Source organism: Cupressus sempervirens, chromosome 5, assembly GCF_028749045.1.
Source record: "Cupressus sempervirens isolate cs-2001-9-10 chromosome 5, ASM2874904v1, whole genome shotgun sequence".
Classification (NCBI taxonomy): Eukaryota; Viridiplantae; Streptophyta; class Pinopsida; order Cupressales; family Cupressaceae; genus Cupressus; species Cupressus sempervirens.
Genome location: NC_143122.1, coordinates 29,750,219 through 29,771,192, shown reverse-complemented (window position 1 = coordinate 29,771,192; position 20,974 = coordinate 29,750,219). Strand labels below are relative to the sequence as shown.

The following is a 20,974-nucleotide window of genomic DNA, read 5'->3' as shown; positions in this document are numbered from 1 at the left end:
AAACATTTACATCCTATTTTAATTTTAATATTTGGTTGACTACTTTTTTATTTGTTTTCAAGGAGATGTTATTCATATTTTTACACAATTTACAAGTTTTTATTATAATATTTTCTTAATTTCTAGCTCTCCACACATTTTGTGTCTATTCCCATTCAATGTGTAAAAGATAAGTATTAAATATAAATTTTGTGTAGCTACCTGTCAATTTTTTTCAAAATTGCTGAAAAGTTTATAACTATGGATGCTTTCATTGTAGAAGCCTCTTGACTTAAAAATAATTTCATCATTGAATCCAATTTTGTGTCTGTCCAAAATAGAGGAATAATTTTTTAATAAAAATTATATAAAACTTTCACAATCTTTATCTATATATAGTTAAAAAAACGTTTTCCCTGTACCTACCATTCATGTTGAACAATAGAATAGCAGTCACAGCTAACCCAAGAGTAGGGTTTTTAAAATATCTCAGCGTACAACACAATGAGCAGAAGCGGCATTGTGTCGGAAACAAGCAAAGCTCTGGCATTTCTTTTAAATTAAGCAGCTTGCAGCTCCATATAATCAAGGGCCCAGTTCTTTTTACAAGAGTAATGAAGATTTAAAACAGCTTTTCCCTCTTTACTCTGTCTCAATGGCGGCCTTACAGAGATTGCCGACCGTTCTTCTTTGTGTGTTTGTTCCCTTTGTGTTATTGCTGCTAATGATCCATGGCGCCCTAGCAGACTCCAACACCTTTCTAATAGGCACAGGGTCATATGACATCACGGGACCGGCCGCAGACGTGAACATGATGGGCTACGCTAACATGGACCAGTTGGTCTCTGGCCTTCACTTCAGGCTGCGAGCTCGAACCTTCATCGTAGGCGAGCCCAATGGGAAAAGAATTGTGTTCGTTAACCTGGACGCATGTATGGCCTCACAGATTGTTACAATCAAAGTCCTCGAGCGTCTCAAGTCCAGGTAGGTGTCCAAATTGCACGTTGATTATGATTACTTGTGGCCTTAAATTATCAATTCAGTGTTGCTCGCCCGCTTTCTTTTTCTAGTGATGGAAGGATTATCTATACTTAAACATTGTACACATCGGTCTGCAACACTTCATCTATCATACAAAATTTCAAATTAAATTTGCCAATTACAAATTTATCACGAATTATACTCCTTCAGCTGCAAATAAATTTATTCTCACGTTTGTTAAGGCATTTGTTGATCTAGGTGATGAGGATGTTTATTAACCCCTATAAATCTTTATCATTCAGTTATACAATGTAACAAGTCTTTTGACTTAGTTTGTACCATATACCATTGGATTTGCTCGCATTATTATTCGTTTTTCTCCAATCATCGATGCCTCGTAACTCTTCATAAGTAGAGGTGTCATCCTTGTCATTGTTCTAGATATTATCATTCTTTTCCTTCTCCTTGTTACTCTGTGCTATCCTTTGTGTCCAGAATATCCTACAATCGGTCGATTGAGCTAACATGCTTTCTCTTCTAACGTTGGTGTAGTGGTTTGCTATGTTGACACACTTGACCTGTTGTTCTCTTAATTTGTCATGGCCATGTTTTTTTATTATGATTGTAACCTACTTTATGTTAATTACTGTGTCTTGTGGATAGTTGCTAGTAATCTGTGGTAAATGGCTGCTGATGATTATGCTCTCATGGTCAAAGGTCGGTCACTTTATAAATGCTTCTCATACTCAAGGAAGGTCTCTGATATACATGGTTCCCTTGAAATGTCCCTACCGATTCTGATCCAATTTTCTGACTTGTCAATGTACTCCCCTTAACAACACAGCACACACAACAAAATATAGAAATAAACAACAAATTGGAAGAATCGAACAATTGCAAGATCATGAAATTTGTTTTTTATTATTTGGAATGAAATGACATTACAACATTCAGAAATATCAAATATGACATACTACAACCTTAGTTACTGGGTTCGTGTCCTAGAGGTCGGATCTGGATTCAGATCCGGATCCATGGCTGGTTTTGTCCGGATTCTTCCAGATTATTTTTTATTCAGTAACTTTGTTGATGCAAATAAAACCAATTGGTGCCACTACAAAAAGTTGGATGCATGCATACTGTGATCTCCATGGATCCATCGATAAAATTCCTCATTTGGTTGAGCACTAGACTCAGTATGCAAATTCTTGTTCTTGGTTACTCAAATCCTCTACATTATGAATAATTGCACTGCTGTTCTAAATAAATTGGACTTGGAATTTTATTTCAGTCCTTATAGAGATCGACGTCGTACAGACAGAGGTTTGGTGTTCAGGTCAAGCGTGGTTAAGGACGTGCTCTACACTGTGTCTTGATGACGAGGTTAAGTGCGCATGAAGTAAGTCGAAGTCATACAGAAGATATGCTTGATTTATAGAGAGCAGTATACAAACAAAGTTCTTTAGAAGCAGTTTCTTATGGTTGGATTATATTCCTAACAGAGATAGAATCTTGATATGCGAAGTTACACAGTGACAGTAGACAGTCTAATGGTGACATCAGCGAGTGTGCAAGGTCTAGAGTTGCATGTATGATAAATTGTATAAAATGCGAGCCGACAATGTTGTGTAATTGCGAAATAATTAATTATCTTAATGTGGTCCTATTATAATTAATTGGGAAAGCCTCAAGGCCGACCCAAGGAATTGTTTTGAGGACAGGGTATAAAGGAAAGTATTTTCCTTGACTGAGAAGTGTGAATTGCGATTGAGAAGTGCGAACAAGAGTAGAGTATTTGGTAAATGCAAGTAAGTGATCCAAGGGGTTATTGGATGTGTCGTTGGTGATCTAGTATCGAGATTAGAAGGAGTTGATAGGATAGAGTTAGAGGAAGCAAAAGTATAGTTCATTTCTATATTTTGCAAGGAATAATACAGAGATCATTTGGACAGTGGGTTCATTGGTCTTGCCCTTGAAGCTATTTGGACAGTGGGTCCATATGTCTTCTACAACTCCTAATAGGGTTGACACAACTCCTCACAGGGTTGGAATCTCCTAACAGGGATTCAAAGTCTCCTAATAGGGATTGATATGTACTGAATGTTTTTATTGACTCTTAACAGGGTCCATCCTCTAACAAGGAATATTTATATTAGAACATCATTTTGTGGGTACCATCCCCACCAGGGTTTTCCCTCAGATCAAGGGTTTCCATAGTTAACATCTCTGGTGTTATTGTGTATGAGTATCTTATTATGGTTGTTAATTATATTGCTCTTATGGTTAAGGATTTATAAGGTTGATAAATGTTATAATAGTTGGATAACTGATTCACCCCCCCGCCTCCCCTCATTTATATTGGCAGACTTACATTCTAATAGTTGGTATCAGAGCATTAGGTCCTTGAAGAGAAAGCTTACTAGCTTTGGGAGATCAATGGCGAGTCACTTAAGAAAAGAAAGTCTTAAGTTTGATGGAGTAAACTATGACAGCTAGAAAGAAAAGATGAAGACTAATTTTCTATGTATGGATGCAAGATATTGGCCTTTGTCAAAGAGTAACAAGAAGATTTTGGAAACAATAATCAACAAGTCATTCTCAGTTTCTTTCAAATATAAGTTAGCATTTATCGTACCTTTAGCAAATTCAAGTTTTGCCAAATACTTATCCAATCTTTCATGCCAGGATCTAGGTGCTTGCTTTAGACCATATAGTGCTTTCTTCAATCTACATACCATGTCTTTTTTTTTTGCCAGAGGAAATCCTTCAGGATGCTTAATGTAAACTTCTTCTTCAAGTTCTCCATTCAAAAAGGCTGACTTGACATCCATCTGATACAGTTTGAACTTCTTACATTCTACAAAAGCCAAAAACATTTTCATTGCTTCCATTCTGGCTGCAAGAGCATATGTATCTTCATCATCTATTCTCTCTTGCTATGAATAACATTTACATACCAGTCTAGCTTTGTTCCTCACAACTTCATCTTGTTTCTGAATACACATTTAGTTCTTATAACATTCTCATGTTTCATTCTTCACAAATTGATCAAGTTCTTCCTTCATTGCCTGAATCCAATAATCATCTTTGCATGCCTCATTTGCACTCTTAGGTTTCACTTGAGAAATCAAACATAATTCCTCATTCTCTTTGTTTCTTGTCATTACTCCTTTGTCTTTGCTTCCAATAATCTGCTCTGTGGGGCGATTCTTTGCCAAGTTCCTGTTAGGTGTAGGAGTTTCTATCTCAACTCTTATTTTCTTCTCTTGGTTCAGATCTCTATTCTCCTCTTTACTCAATGATTTGTACATCATTTTGCAAGTCATTGTTAGTCTCAAAGAAAACTTCTACATTTTCAGTAACAATTTTGGGATTTTCTTCTTCCTCATCGGAGTTATAATCCATCATCCTCTATTAATAATCCATCATCCTTTCTTTAACTCCAAACTTTTCATCTACTTTCACATTTGCACACTCAATAATTGTCTTTGTTCTATGATTAAAACATTTGTAAACTTTGCTTTTCAATTAATAACCAAGGAACATACCTTCATCACTTCTTGAATCAAACTTACCAATATCATCATCTCTCTTTATGTAACACTTACTTCCAAAAAAATTGAATTACTTCTCTGAAAGTGTATGACCAAACCATAATTCTTAAGGAGTCTTGTTTGTACCTTTTCTGATCTACACTCTGTTCATGGTGTACATTGTTGTATTAACTACTCTCCAAAATGTCTTAGATACATCATTCACAAACATCATTGCTCTTGCTGCCTCTGATACTGATTTATTTCTTCTTTCTGCTATCACATTTTGTTCAGGGGTCTTGGGTGATGATAATTGTCTCTTAATTCCATTTTTTTCACAAAACATGTTAAACTCTTGAGAAGTAAATTCTCCACCTCTATTTGATCTCAAACATATAATCTTTACCCCAAATTCATTTTCAACTCTATTCTTAAATATCTTGAACTTCTCAAATGCTTCAGACTTTTTCTTAAGAAATGCTACCCACATCATTCTAGTGAAATCATCGACAAAAATCATAAAGCACCTTTCTCCATAGAACTCTCTTGTTCTAGTAGGGTCACTTAGATCTGTATGAATGATCTCCAATTTCTTTGTAGTAGTAAATTTCTTTGTTGGGAAATGATACCTTCTTCTGTTTAACCATGATACATTCTTTGCAAACAACATTAGCAGGCTTCATGATTCTAGGCAAATCTCTGACTGCAAACATACTACTCACCTTCACAATGTTATCAAAATTTATATGACAGAACCTTCTATGCCATAACCAATTGTTATCCACTTTTGCAACCAAACATGTCATCTCAGTAGGATTCAATTGAAATGCATTATCTCTAGATCTTGTACCTGTTCCAATTAGCTTACCATCCTTATCTCTGATAATGCAAGTCTTCTCTGTAAACTGCAACTGATAACCTTTATCCACCAGCTGTCCAACAGTCAACAAGTTATGCTTTAAACCATCAACAAAGTAAACATCATCAGTGTTAGTCTTTCCATCAAGAGTAATAGATCCTATCCTTGTAATGTAACAGGCCGCATTGTTACCAACTCTAACAATACCTCCATCATGTTTTCTGAATTTAACAAACTTGTTCATATCACCAGTCATATGATGTGAACAACCATTGTCTATAATCCAATTAGATTTCTTTTCAACTTGAGAAAATAGAGCCTTTTCTTCTCTAATTACAATTTCAAAACTTTCTTCTTTTATAGCCACGAATCCTAATTCATCATCACTTTCACTATGAACTTTTTCCTTAGATTCATCATCTTCATTTGCATACAAACAATCTTTAAGTCTTCTAGTCTTAAAATTTCTCTTCTACTTTTTCTCTCTGTTAGGACATTTAAATGCATAATGACCAAATTCATTACAAGTCCAACATTTGAAGATTTTCTTACCATCTGGTTCTCTTCTCACAAGCAAGGCTATACCTTCTTCAATCTTTATGTCCTCTTTAGATTTGGATCTGCTGCTGCTAGCATAATCTCCATGGGTGCTCGCACTTTTGGATAAGCAAGGACGAACATTTAAGGCATTGAAAGCTATCTCCACTCTTGTCATTTCTCTAGACTATTGCAAACTTGATTCTGTTGCTTCCAATCTTCCAAGCAAAGTCTCCTTGGTGAACTTCTTAGTGCAAGGTATTAAAAGCTTAGTCATTTGTGCTACTTGCTTGAATGGTGGTATCAAAGTTTTCAAAATCTTCCACACAATCTCATCTTCCTTCTTGGATCCATTACAAGATTTGATTCCTACAACAATCTCAGATATCCTACCAATATAGCTTCTCACAAATTCATCTTCCAACATTTCAGCATCTTGAAACAAACGTATCCAATTTTGTAATCTCATTCTTTTAGTATGTTGATTTCCTTCAAAAGTAGATTCTAAAGCTTTCCAAATCTTATGAGATCTTTCTAGTGATTTTACTTGACTGTATACATTTTCAGGAAGCGCTGCCAGTAAGGCTTCTCTGGCTCTCATATTAGACATAAACATATCTCTTTCTTCTTCACTGCATTCATCAAGCTTGTTTTTAATCTTTGGAGGTAATGATGATGCAAGTGATAAGTTTGCTAAAGAGATGAAGAATGAATTTGAGATGAGCATGATTGGTGAGATGAAGTTTTTCTTAGGTTTACAGATTATGCAAAACAATGATGGTATTTCACTTCACAAGCTAAGTATTTGAAAGCTTTGTTGAAAAGATTTGGCTTGGAAAGTTGTAAGCCTGTTGGTACACCAATTGTAACTGGTCACAAGTTATCTAACAAAGATGAGATGCCTACAATTAAGTAGAAGAAGTATAGATCAATGATTGGAGGTTTGCAATAACTGACTCACACAAGACAAGATATAGCAAATGTAGTTGGGATTGTAGCTAGATTTCAAGCTGATCCTAAGGAGTATCATTATGCAGCAGTAAAAAAGATATTCAAATATTTGAAGGGTACACCTCATGATTATGGATTATGGTATGATAGATCAAGTGAGTTCACTTTATGTGCTTATATTGATGCGGATTGGGCAGATAGTATGAATGACAAGAAAAAAGAACTAGTGGTGGAGCATTTTTTTTGGAGGAAGATTGGTTTCTTGGCTGAGTAAGAAACAAGATTATATTTCATAGAGTATAATTGAAGCAAACTATGTAGTAGCAACAGACAATTGTAATCAGATCATGTGGATGAAGCAGATGCTGAAGGATATTGGTATAGAATTTTCAGATCTTGTTATCATACATTGTGATAACACAAGTGCAACGAGTATGTCTAAGAATCCTATATTGCATTCTAAGATTAAGCATATATTTATTAAGTATCATGTTTTGAGAGAAAAAGTTGCAGAGAAAGAAATCAGATTGGAGCATGTCAGCACATAAGATCAGATTGTAGATATTTTTATGAAGCCTTTGCCTAAAGAGACATTTGAGTACTTGAGAGGTATGCTTGGGGTTATGCCCCTACCTACTTCTGAGTAGATGATGCAGAGATTGCATCAGTCCAGTGGTATAAAGCACTATTGTTTGACTGGACTGAATGCAGATGGTTCTTGTATGGGGGAGTATCTAAGATGAGCAGAGTCATCGAGGACTCTTGATAGATGGTCTAGAATAGTGTCTTTGGACACTCGAGCTGTTTGAAGACTTAGAGTAGATAATCGATATAATGAAGCCTTTGTCATTGATGTCAATGGGGAAGAAGTGTGCATAAAAAACATCTCCTAAGCATGTATGGGGGAGAGGTTGAGATCTCCTATGTATAAGGTATCAATGAGAGATAAATTGAATGTGGGAGAAGTTGAGAGTTGTTTAGTGTGTGAACAACTGATGTCAATCCTAAAGAAAGAGATGCAAAACAAAGTAGTGTTCCATTTGATTGATGAAGAGGATTTGAAAAGATGAGAACAACAACAGTTGCAATAGAGTATCATTTTGGTATTCTTGGAAATTAGATGTTTTCCATCTATGTTGCCATCAATGCCAAAGGGGTAGATTGTGAGCATGAATGTTGATAGTATTCCTTTGAGGGAGTATCCTAAGTGTTGTCAGAGCATGTGGAGATTGGTAGCATGATTGAAATTTTGTATTCATGATTGTTTTTGTCATTGATGACAACATAGTATGGTTTCTGTGAAGACTGACAGAGTAGTGGACAGAGATTGAGGTCGTACTGATAGAGGTTTGATCTTCAGGTCAAGCGCGGTTAAGGACGTGTTCTACACTGTGTCTTGATGACGAGGTTAAGTGTGCATGAAGTAAGTCGAAGTCATACAGAAGATATGCTTGATTTATAGACAGCAGTATACAAACAAATTCTTTAGAAGCAGTTTCTAATGGTTGGATTATCTCTCGTAATAAAGATAGAATTTTGATATGCGAAGTTACACAGTGACAGTAGACAGTCTAATGATGAAGTCAGCGAGTGCGCAAGGTGTGGAGTCGCATGTGTGATAAGTTGCATAAAATGCAAGCCAATAGTGTTATGTAATTGCAAAATAATTAATTATCTTAATGTGGTCCTAATGGGAAAGCTTCAAGGCCGACTCAAGGAATTGTTTCAAGGACATGGTATAAAGGAAATTATTTTCCTTGATTAAGAAGTGTGAATTGCGATTGAGAAGTGCGAACAACAATAGAGCATTTGGTAAATGCGAGCAAGCGATCCAAGGGGTTATTAGATGCGTAGTTGGTGATTTGGTATCGAGATCCGAAGGAACAAAAGTCCGGTTGACAAGATAGAGGAAGAGGAAGCAAAAGTACAGTTCATTTCTATTATTCTACAAGCAATAAAACAAAGATCATTTGGACAATGGGTTCATTGGTCTTGCCCCTGAAGCTGTTTGGATAGTGGGTCCATCTATCTTCTGCAACTCCTAACAGGGTTGACACAACTCCTCATAGGGTTGGAATCTCCTAACATGGACTGATATGTACTCAATGTTTTTATTGACTCCTAACAGAGTCCATTCTCTAACAAGGAATATTTATATTAGTACATCATTTTGTGGGTACCATCCCCACTAGGGTTTTCCCTCTGATCAAGAGTTTCTGTAGTTAACATATCTGGTGTTATTGTGTATGAGTATCTTGTTATGGTTGTTGATTATATTGCTCTTATGGTTAAGGATTAATAAGGTTGATAAATGTTATAATAGTTGGATAATTGATTCATCCCCCCCCCCTCTCAGTTATATTGGTGGACTTTACATTCTAACACATAAATAGTCAAATTAGAAAATAGTTAACATTGAGGCGTCCTTCCATCCTCGGCGGAGGTGGTGGAATCTAGTGGTGTCGTTGGGGACGGGGGAATGGAGTCCCCAAGTCCTCGGTGCGTGGGGCAAAAAAGGGGGGACGCATCCTCATGTTACTATGATATTCAATTATTTATAGTAACATCTTTCTGTCTCCATATTTCATAAAAGAAAGAAAGAAAGATTATGATTTCTGTGTGGCCAGATTTATTTTTGGCCATGGACAATCCCCCATAAACCTTAGGGATATCTACTTTTAATGTTACTATATTTTGGAAGTATATGTGGCATGTTCAATTAAGTCTTCTTGACACATAAATAAGTTTCAAAAAACATAACGTAATAGAGGCAATAAAAAACCTATGAGGGCTCTTGGCATGACTGGTAAAATAGTTCAAATGCGGCTCAAATGTTCTTTTCATACCGCAAGCAATGATCTGACTAAACCTTCTTTGTGCATGCTATGATTGATAATCTATTAACTGTTATTGTGACAATAAAATATGCAAAAAGGAATTACGACCTGAATAAGGAGCTTTTGATTTGTAGTTCACTTGCTCTTCTAGCTCGACTTAGTTGATGATCAATGAACTTTTTAAATTGGATTCATAGTTTTCTACGATGCTAGTTGAGTATAAATGAGATAACACGATTCACAATTATAGATACGGCTGATAAATGAGTGAGTTGCATGACCAAAGATCGGCTGCGACTAATAATTATAAAGGAGAATTATTCCCCCTTTTCCTTAGGCTGACATGGAAAAAGAATGAGCAAAATGGAGTTACAATTTGCATGAAAGACCAAGGTGGCAAAGACATGCATTTATTTGTTGCAATCTTAGCCAATGGAACACGCAATATTGAAAGAAAAATGGAAGGCCTTAATAATAAAATATTTCTAGGAGGCTGATGGACTTTTCGTGAGTTAAAATTAAATTGATATGGGAATTAAATTTTCACCCATACTATTATATAAACAATACTTGTACTATTCACATATACTTGTATGTATTATTTTTGTCTATATATATATATACACGTTATATTAGAAATATAAGTATATATGTATATATATATATATTTAATACATACAAATATACAAATACTATGGGTATTACTTATATAATATAATACATTTGACATCAAACAATGGAGAGCATTCAAATCCCAATTTAAAGGTAATAATTTATTTCATTTATTATTTTTATAAATATATATACTTTTAAATTTTTTTGATGACCTAGTCAGCTAAGAGTGGAAACTTGGTATTATTTAGTCTACCCTAGTTTGCTTTTCCTTGACAATAGTGGTTTGGACGAATTCTCGACAAACTCGGTGGCAAGTTGGTCTTCATGCCCTAATTCCTCTTTGTCAATGCTTTTGCCCTCTCATTGTACACCTGCAAAGAAAATATTGCAGTGAAAGTACATATCCAATAAATTCCAATCAAATAATTTAATCATAACAAATAACCAGCTTAACCAACCATTTCCAATTCGCATGAAATCATAACGAATAACCAATTTAACCAACCATTTCCAATTCATATGAAATCTCAATGGTTATAAGCTATATTTAGAACGTTTTAAATTAAATTAAAGTATGGGATATAATTGGTTCATTTCCAGTTTGTGTATTCAAATTTGAACACCTTTGGCAATTCATTTCCAGCTCCATGCTGAAATTCTAACTTGAAAAAGTATGATGTCTTGAAGTAAAAATGGCTAAGTCAAGTTCAAAGATGAAAAAAGCATTGAGAGTGGTGGATTTTGGTCCAAGGTTGAAGGAGTTTTGAAGATCAAATATTGAGAAGTGAAGTGGTAAAATCAAATGTCATTTCCAGCTCCTTGCTTAAACTTGGACCTAGGAAGATGATCTTTTTTGATCACTTGATGATGAGGTGAGAATTCCGATATCAATAAGGATGTTATATAAGATAAATTATTACTGTCCAACAAGAGACTACAAACAAGCCTAAGAGACTAAAGATACAAACAGAGGCCAGAAGGCAACAAAAACACCAAACAATGTTCGAGAGAGAGCAAGAAGTAAAAAAAAGAGAGAAACAACACCACACAAGAGAGACTACGAAACTGCGAAACAACTAGCAATTCGTAGTCGTCGAAAAGTAGCTCAAAACCGAAGGATAACTATCTGTGTGTGAGAAATCCAAGCTTGTTGCAGGAGAGAGGAGGGTCGCTATCACTAATGGTGTATGTACATATGACCTCTGCACGGGCTCACCAATCTGGTGTGAGTAACAATGAATGGGTCCCAACTCACTTGGTTCCTCTAGTGGAGGTAACTAGAGAAGAAGGAAGTGATACGTTGGTGAAGGTGCACAGACCCAAAGGGAGATAACTCCTGCCAAGTTAGATCCTGAAGGCAGAAGGCATTATGGAGATAGAGAGCAAGGCATCGCTGATCATTATACTCGAAGGAGAAGGACCTGCACTCCTTGAATAAGTAGTGGAACCTCCCTCGAATCTTGTAGTAGATCAGACAATAGAATAGGAAATGGATCTCAGTGTGAGTCACACCCATGTTACAACATTGACAAATCCGCTCATCTCTACTGGTCTGGTGATCTATCTGGATATGTAGTCGTTAAGACCAGACTCTGAAAGAGCCTAATTGGATATGTAAGGTATGGGGCCAACTTTGGGAAGAGTAGTACAATTGAACAATGATGCCTTCTTGAATGTGAATATGGTGATCCGCATAGAAGGCCATACGAGGGCGGATGCCCCCTACGGTTTGACCCAAGTCACGTGAATAACCTTCTGTAGATGTTCATCCTAGTAATCTCATTCAACTTCTCACAAGGGGGGAGGAGATGAGCGACGTCTAGCAAGTACTAAAAGGGAGGATGGCAGTCAATATCGATACCCATGGAGTTGAGATGATTGGAGGCTTGAGCATACCAACACTGAGCATGAGCAATGGGGTAAAAGGCTGCAATCAAAGCCGAGGAATAGTAGGCCAAGTAGGAATAACAGTATTTGCCATCAATGGAGTTCGCAAAGCCCTTGAGCTTGTGAAGTAACCAAAGAAAATCAAAGATTGTGCAAAGTCTAAAGGAATGAGCACCGAACTTGGCCAAGATAATACTAGTAGGAGTGGTCGGCTGACAATGGATAAAGTGCCAAAGAAGAAGAGCCCTCTCCATCGAAGCATAGTCAATAGTCAATAGGGAGGGCCCCTAGATGGTTGAGCCATAAAGAACAGTAGGTCTAACCAAGGAGTCTAAGATAGACGTGGTATCTTGGAATTGGTGTCTGAAGCATTGTCTCTCAAGAAAAGCAAGTGAACCCAACCCTTTATTGACCCTTGACGTCATGGCCAGTCTTAGACTGAAATGTGGCCCAAAAAACTTGATGCCCAAAGAGGTGTAGTTGGAGGTCATCTCGATCTTGGTTCCTCTGAAGAAGAAGTGGAGATGTGAGGTTTTCAAGCAGTTGAAAACCATAACCCAAGTCTTGCCTAGGTTAATCACTGGCTGTTGAGAATCACAAAAGGAGGCCAAATCGTCCAAAAGATGTTGTAACCTATATGGGGTGGAGGATAGCAGCACCACGTCGTGAGCAAAGAGAAGGATGGATATTAGGACCTTATGAAGGTAACACTCATCCTTGAGAAGCGAGAAGTTCCTCAGATAAGTTTCAAGCTCATCATTGTATATACCATATAGCGTAAAGGAGTCTTGAGATGACCAACGACCCTCTCATAAAGTCTTATAATGGCCATGAGCAGAACCTCAGAAGCCCCAGTAGCTCTGAGTCGCTGAAATAACGCCGAGCGAGGAACATAATCAAAGGCCTTGCAAAAGTCCACAAAGAAATAGTAGACATTCGCCGAGTGGTGCCAAGCCTCATCAATAATGGCCTTGAGGGTGAGAATATGATCTGTAGTCTGAAAATCTATTGTAAAGCCAGCTTTGCCTCTGGCCCTATAACCCAATTTGTCCAGCTATCTCGTGAGAGTAATGTGCAAAACTGTGGCATAGAGTTTGGCAAAGGTGTGCCCAATCATAATGGTCCTGAAGTTACTCAGGTCAGAGGCTAGCCCAACCTTGTGGATTGGGTGAATAATATGGTGAGATCAAGACAATGGAAAGTTAGTACACACCACTTTGTTAAAGAGAGCAACAAAAGATGATCCAAGAATAGAAATCCCCAACTTGAAGAGCTCTGCCTAGAATCCTTCCTCATTAGTATCCTTGCTACAACTCATGGCTCTAACGGCCTTTGAAATGGTGGATATGGTAAAGAGGTGGCAATGGGGGGGAGTGGTGATGCAAAGGGAAGGATGGCCAAGACTGTCGTAGAGGGTGATGATGTGGGAGACAAGGGAGTTGAAATCCAGGTCAGTAGGGAAAGCGAGGTGGAGGGGGAAAAACGTGCACCAAAAGTGCTTTGGGAAAACTCGAAGGGAAGAGTTGAGGGACCTGTATAGCTCAAGGTAGAAGAGATGCTTCTTCCAGCAAAGGAAGCTACGATAGGAGAGCCTAACCCGAGGGAAGGAGGGATCTTGAATTGATGAAGGTGGAGCGAACAAGGCAGTGACAGGACTTGCAATTGTCATCTAACCAACAATTCCGAGGACAAGAGTTGAGGTGGGAGGGACATGCAGTGAAAGGGGCGAAGAAATGCAGGAAAGAGAGGACGAAGGACACCTGGATCGTTGTGAAGATGAGGTCAAACATGGTGGAAGCACATGATAAGTTTGAAAAGGGAGCGACACAGAGAGAGCGTTTGAGGTGGGTAATGAAGAGGTCACGATCGGTGTCAACAAAAGGAAAGGTGGTACGGGTGGGTGAGAGGGCAACATAGAGGGGTAGGGCAGTGATGCAGGAGCATCCTGGGTGTAAGAGCAATCTTGCATCATCCAAAAATATTTCGTTGTTGTTTCTTGAATAAGGGTTGTCTTAGTGTAGAGTTGTTGTCTATGAAGGCTTGTTGCTTAGCAAGTCAGTCATATGAGCTCAAAATGTCCTAATTTCAGAGGTGGATGTTCATCTTGGATATATCAGCCTACTAGTTGAGGCTCAGTGCCATATCATGAGTATTCATGGATTAATTGCGGATTTTTGGTGTGTTTGGTATAAAAACTTTAGGTTCATCGTTTAAGACCTTAGAGGCCTCGGATGGGCTTCGAAATGGGGTTGACTCGAGCTTGTGCAAGTTAGGCCTTGTAGATTAGAATCCTCAGCTTCTAATCTATAAGGCCTAATATGCGTAAGCTCTGGTTGACCCCATTTCAGATCCCCATATGGGGCCTCTAAGGTCTTCAATGGTGAGCTTGAAGTTTTTATACCAAAATTGCACACCAAAAATCTGCAATAAATCCACGAATACTCATGATATGGCATTGAGCCTCAATTGGTAGGCTGATATATCCAAGATGAACTTTCACCTTTGAAATTAGGACATTCTGAGCTTGTATGACTGACTTGCTAAGCAACAAGCCTTAATAGAAAACAACTCTGCATTGAGACAACCCTTATTCAAGAAACAAAAAGAAAATATTTTTCGGTGATGCAAGTTGGCTCTTACACCTAGGATGCTTCTGCATCAGGGAGGGGGCAAACAGGGATGGGAGGGGGGGTGGGGAGAGGGGCTTGGAAGGTGAGACTAAGGAAGGAATGGTTAGCCAACGGAAGGCGGGAAATGAAGAAGTGACTAATGAAGGGAATGAAGGACGTGCAGGCAAGGGAGTAGTCAATGACACTAGCACCACAACAATGGGGCCGACAAGTAAACAACCTAGAGTTGGGGAAGCAGGGGAGCCCGTTAAGAACCACAAGAGTAGAAGAATCACAAAGAGGGGCTTGGAAGGTGAGACTAAGGAAGGAATGGTCAGCCAACGAAAGGCGAGAAACGAAGAAGTGACTGATGAAGGGAATGAAGGAGGTGCAGGCAAGGGAGTAGTCAATGACACTAGCACCACAACAATGGGGCTGACAAGTAAACAACCTAGAGTTGGGGAAGTAGGGTAGCTCGTTAAGAACTACAAGAGCAAAAGACTCACAAAGATGAAGGAGGTGCTTGCCATACCGAGTTAAGGGGTCATCAATGTCATCAAAGGAACATTGTAAACCAATCGAATCACTGTTAGACTCATAAGTACATAAGGAGTCTGTCCGCCAATCATGAAAAGGGGCTTGACGATCATTGGTATGGGCTTTGAAACCCCCTAAAATAACCAAGTTCCCCAAAGTAGAGAATTTGTCAATCAAGTCGCTAAGGTCACTGAATGGGTCACCCTTTGGACTGTGAACCACATATGAAGAAGTAGTCGATGGAAAATAACAAACAACAATGGAGAGATCTCTATCCAATCTGCCCTTGATACAAACCGACCTGAATCTAGCCAGGCTATCAAAGTGCATAATAGTCATCATGTTGACAAGGCGATCGCGGATGAGGCAGGTGACCCCATCCGAACCCTTGACTCCCCCAGTGAACCTGACCTCATCACAATGAACCGAAAGCCACTGATATCCAGGAATATCAGGAAGAGAATGGGTAGGACTCTTATGTGTCTCAGTAACAAGTATAACATCTGCAATACCAATGACATCTAGAAAAAAGACCAGGCAAAGACCATAGAGTGTCATTACCGTTCTAGTAGTGAACAATCAAGGAGTCATTTGACCTCCCTGACCCAAGAAAGTTAGATGAAATTTTAAATATCAACTCCAAGAAATTTGTGCAAAAGAAGAGAACATCCTAATTAGGGTTACTTTGAATTATTTGAATCATTGGTCTTTAATCAATTTGAGCCGTTGGTTTTAATTGAAGCCTGATTTAAAGGCTTGCTCATTTCATTTGTAAGATACGCTTTTGTGAAATTGTTACCAAAATAATTGCAAACTCATTAAAGCTTGAAGACTTGTGTTATTTTGGGTGTTAACTTGGTTTCCTAAATCCCACTTAGAATTTGTTTACGTTAAGTAGTTGAATGAAATAAATTGTTGTTGATCTATGGTGAAAGCTCTTATGTTCATACCTTTTGTTACTTTTTGATTGCAAGTTGTAGTGTAAGACTAGGCTGAACTAATTTCAAGGCGTAACTACAATAGCTTTATGCTCATTGATTTGCATGTGTTATGGTTTTAATGTATGGAAGTGATTTGAAAATCATTTGCAGGTCCTTAGAAGATTTGCATCAGCTTTGCATAGTTTTTCTAGTTGGCAAAGCAAAGTTTAGTTTGATTTCCCTTAATCATCAATAGTCTCTTGCATTGGTAGAAGTAGAATAGATTTTTAAGCTCTATCCTATTTGCATTTTATTTCAAAGCCACTGTTAGGATTAGTTGAGTACATTGCAAAATCATTTGCCATTTGAAAGTTGATAGATGTCCATGAAAATAGCATAAGTCCCCTTGTGATTACCAGAAAATTACATCATTTAACTGACTTGTGTCCAACATAGAGTGACATGTAGGCACTGTAAACTTTGGAGCTGCTTCACTTGAGCACACATTTATCCCTTTGTTTAGCATTTGGAGTTTCCTTGTTCAAGAGAGTGTAGAATTAACTTGGTATTTTATTGTGCACATTGCACTAGTCACAAAATTCACATCAACAGTATTGAAAAGCTTAAAAAAAAGCTCATCTAGAGGTCTTGGTGGCAAGTTCTCTACATGGAAGTGATACACTAAATAGATGGATGAGTCTAGAACTGATTTCTTGATTGAATTTTACAATGTATTGACACCTCAGGTGGCAAGAAGACATGTAAAAATGGTTTATTGAAATGATAAAAATCAGAATGGGATAGGAAGTGGATGTTCAAGAGAAGATGTTTGAAACACAAAAATGTAATAGAAGTAGCTAGATTATGCAACACATATGGAGCAGGCAATGACATGTAGATGCAAAGGGTGCAGCTGAGGTAGTTCTGCACCATCTATTGTGCTGTTTTTATGCTTCTTGTGACTAATATATGAAGTGCTGTGTAAATAGGGATTTAGGAAAATAAAGGAACAACAAAAGGTACCCTCTTTTTCCTTTAGAAACTAAAACAAAAGGATAGAGGAGGAGATCTGTACTACCTAGGTCCCTTCTTACACAACGTTGAATGCTAATTTTGAATAATATTTCTATCTTTACCCAGGTTTTTCACTTTCCTTGCAAAGAAATCCAGAAAGCGAACAAGAACACCCCAAAAAAACAAAACAAAGGAGAGAGAAATAAAAATTTTCAACCTAGAATGATTAGCTAATCAGGATGGAACTTAAGAGAGATTGCCATTTGCTTGAGGAAGAATTGGCCTGCTGTTTAACTGGTAAATTCTAATTCTCCATTCAAGGAGCACCATGATGTTGAAGTATGATTGTAGAATCTTAAATTGAAAGAAGATTTGATGGCTGATGCCACTTAGAAAGGATTGCTGTAATTGGGGAATATCAGGGGAGCTATATGGCTGAGTAGGATTCTAAGATTGCAAACTGTAGGTGAAAGGATGATTGCTTAGTTACTGAATTTGTTCCCTAGAGGCCGGATCCGGATTTGGGTCCGATCTGGATCCAGATTCGTGCCTGGATTCGTGCAGATCCGGGTAGGATCCTTGTTTTACACAGTGGATTCGTCCGGATTCGTGGCCGAATCTTAAATTGTAACAAGATTTGATGGCTGATGCCACTCAGAAAGGATTGCTGTAATTGGGGAATATCAGGGGAGCTATATGGCTGAGTAGGATTCTAAGATTGCAAACTGTAGGTGAAAGGATGATTGCTTAGTTACTGGATTTGTTCCCTAGAGGCTGGATCCGGATTCGGGTCCGATCCGGATCTAGATTCGTGTAGATTCGGGTAGGATCCTTGTTTTACACAGTGGATTCGTGGCCCACAAATCCGAACGAATACACTGTGTAAAACAAGAATCTTGCCTGGATCTACACGAATCCTCAAGGATCCAGTGTGAATCCTCAAGGATCGACGGGTTTAAATGAGTCTAAGTTATTTAATATGACTTTTTAAAATATATATATTTTCTTTCTAGTGCTAAAATGACCCTTTTATGCATTATATATACTAAAAACTAAGAGAAATACACATTATATATATATATATATATATATACCGAATCCTACACGAGTCCTAATTGGGAAAAACAAATCGCGAATCCACGGATCCGATTCATGTGCCCGAATCGGATTCGTATCCCGAATCGGTAACTTAGGATGATTGTGTTACAAGTGTGGTTGGTGTTGCCCCAAAAGATCAACATGTAAATGCCTTATACAACCACTAGACTTACAAAATCCACAAGAGGCGGTTAAATCGGGTCATGAAGCCTGTGAGGGACGTAGGCACACTGCCAACAAACCTTCCCTCCCCCAGCATCACTTGCCATAGGCCTGCGTCCTTCATGGAGGAGTTCCAAACCTCTGACCAAGCTTTGATACAACTTGTTACTAGTGTGGTTGTTGTTGCATCAAAAGATCAACCTGTCAAGACCGATACAACTTCTAGACTTATAGAATCCATAAGAGGCAGTTAAACCATTTCATGAATACTGCAAGGGATAGTAGTGCAGATTGAATAGTGACTGACCAAAGCCAGAAGATTGCAAACTGGAAAATAGACTAGTAGAATCTCACCCAGGATTTGTGAAAGCAACAGGTTGAAAATTTCCTTTTTAGATCTTATAAAGAAGGAGAGCAGAAAGTGATCCAAAGGCAAGATTTTCACCTATAGGCTATATTTAGATAGAGTGATATTAAGTGGAACAAAATCCTTAAAAAAGGATAGATAGTTCTTGGCATGTATAAATGGATTTTTGACACATCTTTAGACTTAAGAAAAATATATGTGGATACTTGCAATACAGATGAATGGACTGAAATTTTCCAAAATTCTTTAACTGTCAGTTAAAAGAGAGAATTTTGATAAACAGTGGCTAGATAACTGGTGCACTAAGATAGAATGCGAAAAATTATAAATGGACTGAAAATTTGAAGCATTTGATTATGGCCAAACTGTGGACAGATAATAATTGTATCAAAGGAGGAAAAGGACTGATTTTTCTAAATTTTGAAATTTGCAGGTTAAAGGAGGAAATTTTATTAAACAGTTGCCAGATAACATAATGATAGGACAAGGTAACTGTGTGCCAAATTTAGGGTACGTAGAGGAAATGCGGATGAGGCAAATATGACTAATGCGTCGAGGGGAAGATGCATGGACAAGACAAAGATGAGAGTTAAGGAACTAATACATCAAGACTCAAATATATGTTCTTGCTATTTTGTTAAGAAAATAATAAGCCATTATGAATGGCAAGGCACATCCATACACTCAGAGTACCCATATGAGACAGTCTTTGTGATTTTGAGATAATGTCTTGAGGTAAAAGGAGTCTACAAGGATCTTCATTTACTTATATCAATATCCCCGAAGGCTTCTGGTCTATGCAATCAATCAACAGTTAATTGCCGACTGTTATGATGCAGGCAAGGGATGAATAACTAGGGCCAAAGGCACACCCAGCTATCCAAACCACCCTGCAAGAGTTAACACAACGGAAGCAAACACGAGGAACAATGCCAAGGAAAGAGAGAACAAGGATATATTTATTGATTCATCAAATATTCAGCATACATGCCCAGCTGTAAGGCCTTCTGGGTTACGGCCAATTACAAATGTACAACTTCCAGATCTCCAAATCAGCTTTTTAAATCCACATATCTCTTTTCTTTTGAACTCTCCCCAAAAAAAATCTGCCCTAACCATAAACCTAAACACCCTACTTATACTTGCCAAAATGGCTAACGGATAATTCTAGAACATAGAGAAACCACAAGTCGGCCCTCATCAAATATAATTAACTATACCAAAATTAAATGTGAGCAAAGTCGGCCCAATTGGAACTAGGCAGAATGAACTAGTGTGCAGGATTACAAAGAAACCCAGGATGCTCCTGCATCAGACAACCAAGGTTGGGAAAAAGAAATGATTCTCCTGAATCATGCAAGTGTCACACCCTGAGCTGAATCCAACTCAAACTGAGAAATCCATGTAGCATCTTCAACTGGTCTATTCTTCCACTTCACCAAATATTCATAGTAATCTTTTCCTCCTGTGCTCTTACCAACTCTTTGATCCAATATCTGTTCAACCTCTTCGATTTGCTTCTTAGGATAATCATCAGGTACAACAATTTCATCCTCTGACTCATGATACTTATACAAATCAGCAATATTGAATATAGGAGATATATCCATGTCATTAGGTAACTCAATTTCATAAGCATTACCACTATCAAACTTCTTCAAGATCTTACAAGGTCCAAATTTCTTCATCTTCAGCTTACTGTATGTTCTAGCTGGGAATCTTCCTTTCTTTAGATGAACCATCATCTCATCACCAGCCTGAAAATCATGGTGTCTTCTAGAGTGATCAGCATTCTCTTTATACTTTTGATTACTTTGTTCCAATCTCAACTTCACTTCCTTATGCAAAGACTCCATAAAATCAGCAAATTTTTCTCTTGCAGCGCTTCTCTTTTCTTCACCAACAACATCTCTCAAATCTGATATGCCTCTAGGATGCATTCCAGTAACAATCTCAAAAGGTGTCTTCCCTGTACTCCTATTCACAGAATTGTTATATGCAAATTCAGCTTGTGCCAATACCATCTCCCAATTACTTGGCTTATTTCCAACCAAACATCTTAGCAAATTACCCAAGCTTCTATTCACA

At 37.9% G+C, this 20,974-nt stretch overlaps 1 protein-coding gene across 1 annotated transcript in view; it reads left to right on the top strand.

Annotated features, from left to right (window-relative positions):
- Positions 1 to 399: 399 nt before the first annotated feature.
- The window catches only part of LOC149554435 (neutral ceramidase 2-like), a 66,623-nt gene continuing 46,048 nt past the window's right edge, over positions 400 to 20,974 (top strand). Inside the window, exon 1 of the mRNA XM_089828488.1 lies at positions 400 to 963. Within this exon, the coding sequence (XP_089684614.1) occupies positions 635 to 963 (329 nt within the window). The 5' untranslated portion in view covers positions 400 to 634. The remainder of the gene's footprint in view (positions 964 to 20,974) is intronic.